The sequence below is a fragment of the Myodes glareolus genome, chromosome 6, assembly GCF_982192425.1.
Source record: "Myodes glareolus chromosome 6, mMyoGla1.1, whole genome shotgun sequence".
NCBI lineage: Eukaryota > Metazoa > Chordata > Mammalia > Rodentia > Cricetidae > Myodes > Myodes glareolus.
Window position 1 is genome coordinate 1639595 of NC_142031.1, and position 12484 is coordinate 1652078.

The following is a 12484-nucleotide window of genomic DNA, read 5'->3' on the forward strand; positions in this document are numbered from 1 at the left end:
GCCACACAATAATTTAAGCATTTAATGCCACTGAACTAGACACTTAAAAATGGACAAGACGGTACACTTCCTGTTTGCGTCTGACTAATGACACACAAAGAACAGTGTGCCTGCGGGAAGCATGTCTCGTGGCCCCTCCCGCCTCGTGGCCTCTCCTGGTTGATATCTCTGTCCTCCACTCCGTGCAGATGGTGGCCCCTAGCGTGGAAAAACCCAGTGCAGAGATGGTCATCAGCTGAGCTGGAGCCTCATGAAACCCTCTGTCTTGAAACCTTCTTGGCTAATGAGAGTTGAGTGACAGACTGGGTAATTACCTTCTCTCACTTAGGCAGCATGTGAAACCTTTTATCCCCTAAGAAGTGCAGGTCAGGGAAGCTGTCTCAGACTGGCAGTCAGTTCTGAGTTCCAGATGGCACTGGATAGAATGTCTACCTTTCCTCTTGGCCTTGGGTGTCCTTTTCTGGTCAGTGTCCATAGGACCCTTGAAGGTGCTTTTCTTTAGCCTTACCAAGGCCACTGTAAAAACATGGAATTTAGGACCTATATGTCCAGATATGGTCCCTCTGATCACTCCTGAGGACTTGATGGTGGCTGCTTTAGCCCATGTGATTGCTTTTTGGTGCAGCCTGTGTGTCAAAGCCAAAGGCCTATATATCCCTTCCTCTAAACGCTGCCCAGGTCTCCTGCTGACTAGCCACAGAGTGCTGGGGTAGGGGGGGCAATGCTGAGGATTAAGCCTTCATGAAGAGGTCTGTGGAGTTCAAGTCCTGGATCCGGGAGAAAAAGCCACGGCAATTTCAACAGCTTTAGCCTGTGTGGCAGTCTCAAGGCCTGTGCTCATTGTTTAGGCATTTAGGCCTCTCTGCTGCTTGCCTTAAGGCCCAGAGCATTTCCACCCAAACTTGGAACAAGGACCCAAGGCTGGGCTGCCGCCGGTGAGCAGATCTGGACTGCCCCCTGGTGGATATACTGTAGGCTGTTGGTGGTGAAAGGAGGCATTCACGTCTCTTGGCCACGGCAACACATTTTCAGGTTTCAGAAAGGGAAGGCCTGAGGCCGGGCCCCATAAATCCTAGCCACTGATGGTCAGTGGCCATCAGGGAAGTAGTCATGACCAGCAGTGAAGCTGGGCTGGAGGTCTGAGTACTTGTGGGACAGAACTGTCTCTGAAAACAGGGCTGGAGAGAGTTCTAAGCCGCCTCTCACTCCGGCGCAGGTGGCGGTGTGAAGGTGACTTTCTGGGCTGTCCATGGCAGCTATCCATTATACCTGAGCAGTGGGGTGGGTTCTGGAGGGACCCAGTGGCACAAGGCCTCTCCCAAATCCCAGGGATGGAAGGGTCAGGTATATGGACTGGGAAATAAAAGTCTGGGCCCCAGTTTCCCCATTTATAAAATGTAGCAAACAGCTCCTTCAGAGAGATGTGGGGAGCTTATGTGAACCCACAAGTGGAGGGTTTGGAACAGGCCTGGCCTTACTCACTGGAAACTAGACACCGCGTAGTGTGGCCATAGTCATGGTGGACTCGGTCAGGGTGCAGGACAGGCAGGAGAGACGTTGACTTCTTTGGGTCCTCACTACCATTGCACACTGATCCTGCTTGGGACATATTTGAGGATAAAGGGGGAGGGACCAGACTGGTGACTGTTCGTAGCAGCACATACAGTGACAAGCACTGTCTCAGGTACAGATCAGAGGCAGCGTCTGGGCTAGCAGTGTCCACGCAGACTCCAACAGCACTGACCAGACCAGTCCTGCTGGCTCCTTTTTATGTCAACTTGAGACAAGATAGAATCATCTGACAGAGAATCTTAATTGAGAAAACGCCTCCGTAGGATCAGCCTGAAGACAAGTCTGTAGGACATTTTCTTGGTTAATGATTGATGTGGGAGGGGCCAGCTCACTGTGGGCAGTGCCACCCCTGGGGCTGGTGGTCCTGGGTGCTGTAAGAAAGCTGAGCAAGCCTTGGGGAACAAGCCAGTAAGTAGCGTTCTTTTATGACCTTTGCTTCAGCTCCTGCCTCCAGGTTCCTACCCTGACCATTCTTCAGTGATGGGCTACTACCAGGAAGTACAATACTAATCAAGTTCTTTTCCTTCCCAAGCTGCTTTTGCTCACGGTGTTTTATCACAGCAATAGGAACCCTACTAAGTCACGGCTAAGATCTACCCAAGCAGAACTCTTCTGTTCTGTAAACAGACATGGGCACCCGTGCCAGGCTTCTATGGCCCCGCAGTTCTGTGGGAGCTGCCCTACACCACTCCATTTCCATTAGGGAGTCGGGCTCCAAACAAATCCCTAGGCAGTGGGCACAATGCCAGCAGTCAGCAGAGGGAGCAGCGGGCGCTATGGCAAGAGGGTTTTGTGGTTCCCTAGGGTCAAAGGCCTCTAGGAGTCAGCAGGGACCACTCTGAGCGTCCTGCATCTGGGCAATCTCCTACAGGAGTTCCCCCACCCCCACACCCGCCCGTAGACCTGTGGCTACCCTTCTTCCCCGTTCTGTAGGAACTGGGCGGGGCTCTTCCTACTTTCAGGGGCCTGTTCCTTCCAGTTGTTACTCTGTCACTTGAGAAATCTGGGAAAAATATGAATCACACTATCCTGGTTCCTGTGACGCAACAAGAAATTAGTAGCTGAGGCAGTTCTGACACTCCGGAGTCTGAGGCCTAAGCGTATCCTTCCTTCCTGTTGGAAACCCCCAATAGAGCTCGCATCACTATCACAGCAAGCGGCAACACCTGGGCTTTTTGCCTTGGATCCCGCCGGGGCCTCACCTGTGACAACTGCAGTAGCAGGGATGCCCGATTCCAGGAGCCTTAAGCTCCTGCTTCCTGCTAGGAGTTGGCATGCAGTCAGCGCAGAGATGGTGGAGCTAGCCCTGCCCTGTCTCAGGACCTCCCTGCACTGTAATCCGTGTTTCTTCTTGTGCCCCTCCTGGTAGCGTGCCAGTTTTCCTGGCCAATAACTTCGCACTTCTCAGTAATGGCACTAGTACAGTCTTGTCTTCTGCCCACAAAACTCACAGTATCTCATTCCTCCCATGTGGACAAGAGCAAGCATGTGGACAGAGCTCAGGCTTCCTTGTCAACCTGACTCACAGCACAGGGCTCATTCCACACGAGGACTTAATAAACAGAAGGAAAGTCAGCACCCCGGGTGGGGCGTGGGGCGTGGGGTGTGAGAATGAGCTGAACATGAGCTCAGTACTTCCACAGCATCGCCACATGAAGTATGGGTAAACACCACCAAGACTCCCAGCCCTTTCATGACCCCATCCCCCCATGGCAATAAGCGCAGTACCTCGTAAGTGGAGCCGTCAGCACAGCACAGCACCCCATGTCCTTGACGCTGGTCTCGAACCCAGTCGCCTTCGTACTTGTCACCATTCCTGAGGGCACAGCACAGGACCCTCAGGTAGGCGCCAGGTGGCTGCAGTGACTCAAACTGACTCCTCTGACCAGGCACAGCAAGCACACCAGGGCCAAGGCAAAAATAGGCCCTGAGCAGATGGTCTGTGAGCTCCTGACTTGCCAGAGCTGGCTCAGGAGGATTGGTGACAGCCGGGGACATGTCTGCACGTACCCCATCTCCCCTATGGCAGGTCCCACTTTCCAGAACATGCTGGGCCCTGTGCAGGAAGGACATGTTTGGCTTCTGCTATTCAAAATAGAAAATGACAGAAAGAATGAAATGGGAGAGGTGACTGCCTGTTTCAAGGGCAGGTGTGATCCACCTAGGAACCCGAACACAGGCTTAAGGTCTCTGACCCTTTGCCTGAAAGATAATGGCATTGCTGGCCAGTGCCCAAACCTGGGTTCACTCTTGTACCAGCCTGACCCAAAGATGCTAGGTCCTGGATTCAACAAGTGTGGGAGGAGGCAGATGCAGACAGACACAGACACACGTACAGACAGAGACATAGAGAGAAACAGCAAAGGCTCAGAACACACCTTAGGCCTGGGTACTAGTTAGCACTTCTACAGAATCTACCTACCAAAGCCCTAAGGCCATCAGCACTCTAGGAGTTATGGGGGCCACTCCTGTTCCCAAGCACCAGCTTATACCTCTCAGACCCATACTCACTTAAAGATCATCTGCCCACGGCCATGTCTCTTGTTGTCATGGAAGGAACCCTGGTACACCTGCCCATCCTGGTCCTCCAGAAACCCCTGTCCTAATGAAAGAACCAAAACATACCAACTTTACTCCACACCCCCTGCTAGTGATGACCCTTCTCCTTTCCTCCCTTAGCCTCCTGGAGTAGCTCTGCCTGCACCCAATCCGGGCAGAAGGCTGAGTACCAGCGTCCCCTATAGAGGCCAGGCTGCCTCCTAGGCTGCTGATTAAGCCTGCTCAAACAAGAAAGGTAGATGCATTTCGGGACAGATAGTGCCAGTGCCCAGGTCAGCAAGGCTGATACAGGTTCTGAATGGGGCCAAACAGAAGGTCTTCCAAACCACTTCTGTTTTTTGGTGGATGGCTTAGATGTGGGATTAAGAGTCTCTCCTGAGCTTCCCTGAAAGGTTTGACAACCTGAAAGGGCAGGGAATCATCAATGAAGATGTGGCCTTGTTGAACTGTCAATATGCTCAGGTTCTGGACAATTCAGAAACTAAGAGATATTTCTGTTCCCTAACTCCAGCAAACCTGGAGAAAGAAAAGGAAGTTCCCTCTACACTCATACACACTAGAGCCTGCTAGGTTCATTTACATGGTATGGCTAACAGGAAGGGCAGGGCACTTGCCACAGTGCCCAAAGGGGCAGGTACCCCTTCAATCTGTCCCTTATCCCCCTTAGCTTGCAGACCACAGAGGAAGTGACAGACTTAGGCCCTTAGAGAATTCTTAGGAGAGTGGATCTGGTCAAACCATGACTGTAGCACTCTGAAGCAAGGAGACCTGTCTTAGGCCAAGCTGGAGGACCCATGATAGTCATTAAATAACTGTGAGCTGCTTTAACCTGTACGTGGCTCAAATGCACTATCAGCAGAGACGAGGCGCCAATTCCTGTCTTTCTCTACCCTCTAAATTCAGACAGACTACATTAGTGGTTCCACCACCCGAGCACACACAGGGCGCCAGACCTTCCCTCAGGCCGTGGAGGAGCTCCCCTTCATAGTGACCTCCGACTTTGTACTTCATGATGCCATGTCCTTGTGGCTCTCCTAAGACAAACTGTCCAGAGTAGGTGTTTCCTGGTGCAGATAAGAGGGAAGAGTCAGCTGCTTTCTGTTTCTCTGCTATGCCCTAACCAGTAGCAGTGGAGATGCCACTTTCTTTTCTTTCCTCCTTCTTTTTTTTTTTTAAAGTTATTTTGAGACAGGGCTTCTCTGTGCAGCCCTGGCTGTCATAGAATTCAATCTGTAAACCAGGCTGGCCTCAAACTCACAGAGCTCAGTCTGCCTTTGCCTTGCCAGTGGGGTACTAAAGGTACAGCTACGACACCTGGTTGGCGTCTGTCTCTTACTCTTTGGACCGTGAGGAAGGAAATGACGCAGTGGACTAGTGTTTCCTGTCCTGGCTGAGGTGGCAGGCTGTCCTGGGAAACCTCCCTGTAGCACTGATGGTACAGAGTGAAGGATGAGCCTTCTTTCTCAGCTCTTTAAAAACAACTCAATGCTGAGCCCAAGAGAAAAGTTCCCCTGAGCATCAACAGCCCGCTTAATGTGAGGCCTGAAACTCTAGGAAATACCCCATGGCAAGGAAGCTATGGAGCAGTTTTCCCATTCAAGGATACAGCGTGACTGAAATATCTTTTGTTTGTTTGTTTTGAGTGTTGGGATGAAAGGCATGTGTCACCATGTCTGGCCTAAAATATCTTTAATATGGAGGAAAATTGTACCTTTGCGCTGGTAAATCTTTATTCCACTTAGGTGTTAAGGAGAAGACCAAGCTGTCTATAGAGGTAAGTGCAGAGCCTCAACTAGGAGACCCCAGGGCACCTTTCACTAGGTTGGCCTTCCACGGGCATGGAGGTCATCCAGGTTGTAGGCTCACACTGCCTTGCCCCCGCTTGCAAGCTGTTGTTCTCTCGTTAGTGGAACCGGAGGCCCCTGCTTACACACAGCACTTTGTGTGTCCATAAACTCTGAGAGCGTTTATGGGTACAGTCAATGCCCACCTATGTTCAATGCTAACCTGACCAGGCCCAGTGTTGGTAGCCTTCCCCAGTGATTTCTCCATCCACAAATTCACCTTCATAATAACTTCCATCTTTAAACAAGAGTTTCCCGTGACCTGGTAAGAGAAATCAATGTGCAGTCAGCTGGGGAGTGGGAATGACCATAGAACAACCCAGTCAGTTGGGATTGTTTTTCAGTGAAAACTTCAGTTGCTATGGTGGTGCAGATCTGTAACCAGGCTACTCAGGAGTCTGAGCCAACCTGGGCAACATACTGGAAACTCGGATAAACAAAACAACCCACCGAAACATTCCTGAACGCCAGCTTCTCAGTTGAAATGACCACAGAGGCGTGAGCTGTGCAGATCAGACCTTTCCTCTATCCACACGAGGAGACAGGACACATATGTGTGTGTGTGTGTGTGTGTGTGTGTGTGTGTATGTGTGTGCCATGCATAAGAGTGCCCATGGAGACTGGAGTGGGTGTCAGGTCTCCTGGAGCTAGAGCTATGGGCTGTTGTTATAAGCTACCTGAGATGTAGCTGCTAGGAACTGTACTCAGGTCCTCTGCAAGAGTAGTAAGCACTCTTAACTTTTGAGCTATCTTTCTTAAAAGTGGGTGCTTGGGGCTGGAGAGATGGCTCAGCAGTTAAGAGCACCAGCTGCTCTTCCAGAGGACCTGGGTTCATTCCCAGCACCCACATGACAGCTCATAACTGCCTGTAACTCCAGTTCTAGGGAATCTGGCACCCTCACACAGACATACATGCAGGCAAAACATCAATGCATATAAAGAAAAGTAAATCTTAGGGAAAAAAAAAGTGGGTGCTATTCAGATAACTCTGAAAATAGTTCTAGATGCCTGATGGCTCACACCTTTAATCCCAGCGATCAGGAGGCAGAGGTAGGTAGATCTCTGAGAGTTTGAGGCTAGCACGGTCTACATAGTCAGTTCTAGGATAGTTTTTCACAAAACGTGAAAGGTGCTAAGGAGATAGCCTAGTTGTAGAGCATTTGCCTAACAGGTACAGGCCCTGGGGTCACAAGAAAACAAAAAAGTAAAAAATAAAACACTGGTAAAGGCTGGGTCCAGTGGTGCACTTGGGAGGCTGAAACAAAAGGATTCCAGGTTCAAGGCCAGTCTGAGCTATATAGCAAGACTGTGCCTCAGAATGAACAGAAAAAACAACAACAAAAAAAACACAGAAAATGAGAATATTTTGGTAGCCAGTAGATAGGAAAAGCCCTCTAGTGTACTGAGCGGGTAGAATTGACAAACTGAAAAAATCCAGGAAGCCCAGTCACTGGAAAAGTCTAGACCCAGTACTTTCCTGTGCTTAGGTTTTCTGAAAATATGGTCATTTCTTCTTTTTTTGTCTGTGTAGTCCTGGCTGGCCTGTAAAATGTTCTGTAGACAAGGCTAGCCTTGAACTCAGAAATCTGCCTGCCTCTGTCTCCCAACTCCCAAGATTAAAGATGTGTACCACCATTGCCACTGGCTAATTATTTCCTTTTTCTTTTCTTTCTTTTTTTTTTTTCTTTTTTGAGACAGGGTTTCTTTGTATAGATAGCTCTGGCTATCTTGGAACTAACTCTGTAGACTAGGCTGGCTTTGAACTCAGAGATCTGCCTGCCTCTACCTCCTGAGTGCTGGGATTAAAGGCGTGCGCCACTGCTTCCTAGGATGTGTGATGTCCTTCTGTATATGTGTTGCTTTTATTGGTTAATGAATAAAGCTACTTTGGCCTATGGCAGGGCAGAATATAGCCAGGCTGGAAGAAGTATCTATAGAGAGTAGGCGGAGTCAGAAAGACACCATGAAGCTGTGGGAGGAAGACACCAGAACCTTACCCAGTAAAGCACGGTCTCATGGTGATACACAGTTTATTAGAAATGGGCTAATTCAAGATGTAAGAGCTAGCTAGAAATACACCTGAGTCACTGGTCAAGCAGTGTTGCAAATGATGTAGTTTCGTGTGATTATTTGGGTCTGGGCAGCTGGGAAATGAACAAGAAGTCTCCGTTTATAATGGTGCACCAACGTGGGGGCAACCACGTCCACATAAAACCTAAAAGAGCTTGAGAAGGAATTCTAGACACAAAAGAACAGAGTTAATTAAGCACAGCTTCTTGATAGCAGCATTTTCTTGGGTGGGCTCTGTTAGCTAGAGCCAAGTACAAACAGCTGAATCTTTTAGGAGGCTTGCATTTAAATGTGTCTGTGAGCAGCACGTTACAAACTGCTTAATAGCGACATAGACCCGCTGAGTCCTGGAGCTGGGGAGGCGAGTAAGGTCTGCAGAGGCGGTGAACATACCTCTGCCATGTTAGATTGGGTGGAGCGAATAGGCAGGGTTACAGAGTTGGTCCTAGCCACACCTTAGCATTTAAAATAAAAAAAGGTGTTCCTGGTCAGAAAATGATTACAGATATTCAATAAAGACTAATTTAGACAAAAAATAAACCTCTGAATGAGTCACAGTGTGTTAAAAAATGTACATAGGCGGGCTGGAGAGATGGCTCAGAGGTTAAGAGCATTGCCTGCTCTTCCAAAGGTCCTGAGTTCAATTCCCAGCAACCACATGGTGGCTCTCAACCATCTGTAATGGGGTCTGGTGCCCTCTTCTGGCCTGCAGGCATACACACAGAAAGAATATTGTATACATAATAAGTAAATAAATAAATAGAAAAGTAAATAAATATTTAAAAAATGTACATAGGCTTGGGAGAGAGAAGAAAAAAATATAGACAAGAGTATAGTCACAGATTAAAGGAGAAAAGACAATAAAATAAATATCAAAAAGTGATAGAGTTAAAAAATAAGCCACATAAAGATGAAATATATACAAGAGAGTCTGGATTATGTATATTATTGTATTTTTTTTTAACTTTTTACTGTTAATGAGCTAACTGCAGAGAGGCATTTGATTCTGGGGGCTGTTAAGCTAAACCAACATAAAGGTATCTTGACTTCAAAATTTTAGTCTAAGGATATGTTGCTTTGCAAAACAGGTTCTGCTTTTGTTTCCACAGAGGTTGGGAACCTGTGGATTCCTTCCAGGCTAATGTGGTTTGATGGAGCAAGATCCCCCTGAAAGGTCTCTGTGAACACTAAAAATATACTTCACCCAACAAACAGCAGGAAGCAGTTTGAAGAAAACTACACACAAATTCCCCAAAATAATTGTTTATAAATGTTTATTTTCATTTTAAAAGGGTTGGCTATAAATAATGGTCAAAGTTAATTTATAAAAAAATAAGTGGGATATGATACAGAGATGAATACTTTGCATTGGTATTGATCTTGGTGTATTGATATAAATTTTAGGTTGATTTTGCTACTCCGTGCGTATACATTTCTGCTCTTCCTTAAGGTATTGTGTTTGTGTAGCTCATTTTAAAATGTAATGAATAATTAAGAAATACAGATTAATAGTCATCTACAATAATCAAAATTTATATTTGGTTAGGTAGGTTTTCTAGATATATAGAGATGTATTTCAGTTAGATAATCTTCAACACTCCAAAGACCTACAGAATATGGCAATTAAGAACTTAGACTTTTGGGGCTGGAGATATGGCTCAGCGGTTAAGAGCACTGATTGCTCTTCCAGAGGACCTGGGTTCAATTCCCAGCACCCACATGGCAGCTCACAACTGTATGAAAATCCAGTTCCAGGTGACCTGACACCTTCACACCAATGCACATAAAATAAAAGATAAATAAATTATAAATTAAAAAAAAGAACTTAGACTTTTCTCAACAGTAAGACATGTCTGCTTCTGGCAGTACTAATTACTTCAAGAGGATGATGGGCATCGAAGAGCCACCTTATGGAGTTTGTTAGCCATTTGGGCGAGAAACTGCTCATGCCTGGACTGCTTAGTTGTATGTTGTATGAACTGGACATGCAGGACTCACAGAAAAATGACTACTGACCTTGCCAAAAGAGGTGAGAGAGGTAAGACAAGCTGGGAGGTTGTGGCACACACCTTTAATCCCAGCACTCAGGAGGTAGAGGCAGGTGGATCTCTGTGAGTTCGAGGCCAGCCTGCTCTACAAGAACTAGTTTCAGGGCAGGCTCCAAACTTACAAAGAATCTCTGTCTCAAAAAATAAATAAATAAATAAATAAATAAATAAAATAAAATAAAAAGAAAAGGAAAAAAAAAAGGTGAGACAGTACAGTACTTTAGGGTTCTTGCTTCATGAAAGAGCTGCCAGACATTCTGCAGGACACAGAAGAAAGTGACTGACAAACTGCCAATATAGGCAAAACAGTCTTTCAAATTTCCTGCTTCATGGATGTCTGCCAGATACTATGGGCCTGTAGGCTAAAGATGGATGCCCCAATGTTACAGAGGAATTTTGGGTGACTGTCCAGGCAGCAAGATGTCTCTGTCAATTCTAGAACTTTGGAAGTTGCTTACAATGCACTTCATGTTTACTTAGGTAATATTATATCCTTCTGGAGTCTTTGATGAAGTTGAAGACAAATAGTTATAATTATAGTTTTCCTTAGTTATGATAAAGGACAAATTAGATATGAAACTTTAAACTCACAAAGATAAAATAGATAATAGAATATTTTCTTTAATTTTGTCAGAGATACAAATAGATTAAATATTGTAACTGCAATTCTTGCTTGATGCCTGTTTTGTTATATGTAATTTTACTATGTTAAAGTTAAAACTTTACTTTTTAATTAGACAGAAAAGGGGAGCTGATGTGGGATGGCCTTCTGTATATGTGTTGTTTTTATTGGTTAATGAATAAAGCTACTTTGGCCTATGGCAGGGCAGAATATAGCCAGGCTGGAAGAAGTATCTATAGAGAGTAGGCAGAGTCAGAGAGACACCATGTAGCTGCCAAAGGAAGAAAATGGTAAGCCAAAGCCTCATGGTGATACATAGTTTATTAGAAATGGGTTAATTCAAGATGTAAGAGCTAGCTAGAAATACACTTGAGTCATGGTCAAGCAGTGTTGTAATTGATGTAGTTTCGTGTGATTTTTCGGGTCTGGGTGGCTGGGAAATGAATGAGCAGTCTCCGTTTACAAACTGACCATTTTTATGATCAAAAACAAACCATAATGCCTTGCCTGTATGTAACTCTTACTTAGGAAATTATAACAGACCACCCATGCTGCCAAAAGAGGCAATGGGAGGCAGCCTGCTGAGAATACAGTTGCCTTTTCCTAGGAGCCAAGAGATTCACCATCTCATAGCAAAATCTACATATCCTCTAACTTTTGTCTGGTGGCTTTCTATAAACTGTAATGCTGCCACAGACATGATGGAGAGAAAAGGGTTCTCGCTTGCTTACCAAGTTTGTTTCTTAATTTTTTTTGGAGTACAGAGAAACTCAGGCTAAACATTAGGAGCCTGGATGTCCAATAACAAACACATAGCATGCCATGATGACGGCATGTGTGTGCACGCATGGGGGGGGGAGGGGGGAGAGGGAGAGAGAGAGAGAGAGAGAGAGAGAGAGAGAGAGAGAGAGAGAGAGAAGCATGTGATCAGCTCCAAGCTTACAGGAACTGGTCTTACACCGATTCCAGCATGACTGGGGCAAAGTGGTACCGGTGTGTAGGCACAGTACTGTTCTGTGCTTGGTAGAAGAACACCTGCCTCCCCAAGCTTCTCAGAAAACTGGCTCCGAGTTACAAGGGTATGTCCTCTGGAATGACTAGAAGCTTCTTACCATGTTTCTTCCCTCCCTTCCATTCTCCTTCATAACGGAAGAAAGAATTTGGGTATACATATACGCCGTAGCCTGTATGTGGAAAAAAGATGAACACAGTGACCGTTTGACATCAATAGACACAGATGGAGCGGCTCAGGGTCTGGGGTAGTCTGCAGGTCATTTCTAGACTCTCAACCCTTTCAACATGACAGTGTGCTTCACCTTGATTAACTGCTCAAAATGTACAGGGCTCAGTTCTGCTTATCGTTGGCCCAGCTGCTGCTTCTTTGGGTTTTGCTACGTGAACGTGCGCCAACGAAAAAGGTAGGTTCACCGAGAGGAAGGCTAGGACAAAAACTGATTGCAGGCTCTGAGAAGGGATTCAAAAGGTGGTGGCGAGGGCGGGGAACCAGTGGAACAGCCTCGGTGAGAAGACGGCAAGGAGCTCATCCTGCCAGGCCCTTCACCACGGAACAAAAATCCACACTCACCCCTAAGGACTCCGGGCTAGCATCGCAGCCTGGGGCGGGGAGAGAGCGGCACTAGCGGGGACTCTGGCCTCATACCGACCCTATTTCTCCGGTTTTAGGACAATTTCCCATCAGACCGCACGCTCACCCTGCCCCAGCCTGACCTCGGCTCTACCCACCCACCTAACTTGGGTTGGCCAAGAGC

General features: G+C 46.8%; 1 protein-coding gene across 3 annotated transcripts in view; it reads right to left on the minus strand.

The window, feature by feature from the left end:
- The window catches only part of Morn1 (MORN repeat containing 1), a 59620-nt gene that overhangs the window by 46813 nt on the left and 323 nt on the right, over positions 1–12484 (minus strand). For 2 of the 3 annotated variants that reach the window (XM_087906776.1, XM_087906775.1), the window contains exons 2-6: positions 11828–11899; positions 6139–6237; positions 5085–5195; positions 4084–4174; positions 3301–3388 (exon numbers count right to left, since the gene is read on the minus strand). In XM_087906776.1, the coding sequence (XP_087762902.1) occupies positions 3301–3388; positions 4084–4174; positions 5085–5195; positions 6139–6237; positions 11828–11899 (461 nt within the window). The remainder of the gene's footprint in view (positions 1–3300; positions 3389–4083; positions 4175–5084; positions 5196–6138; positions 6238–11827; positions 11900–12484) is intronic. The other variant, XM_087906777.1, reaches the window with a different exon arrangement.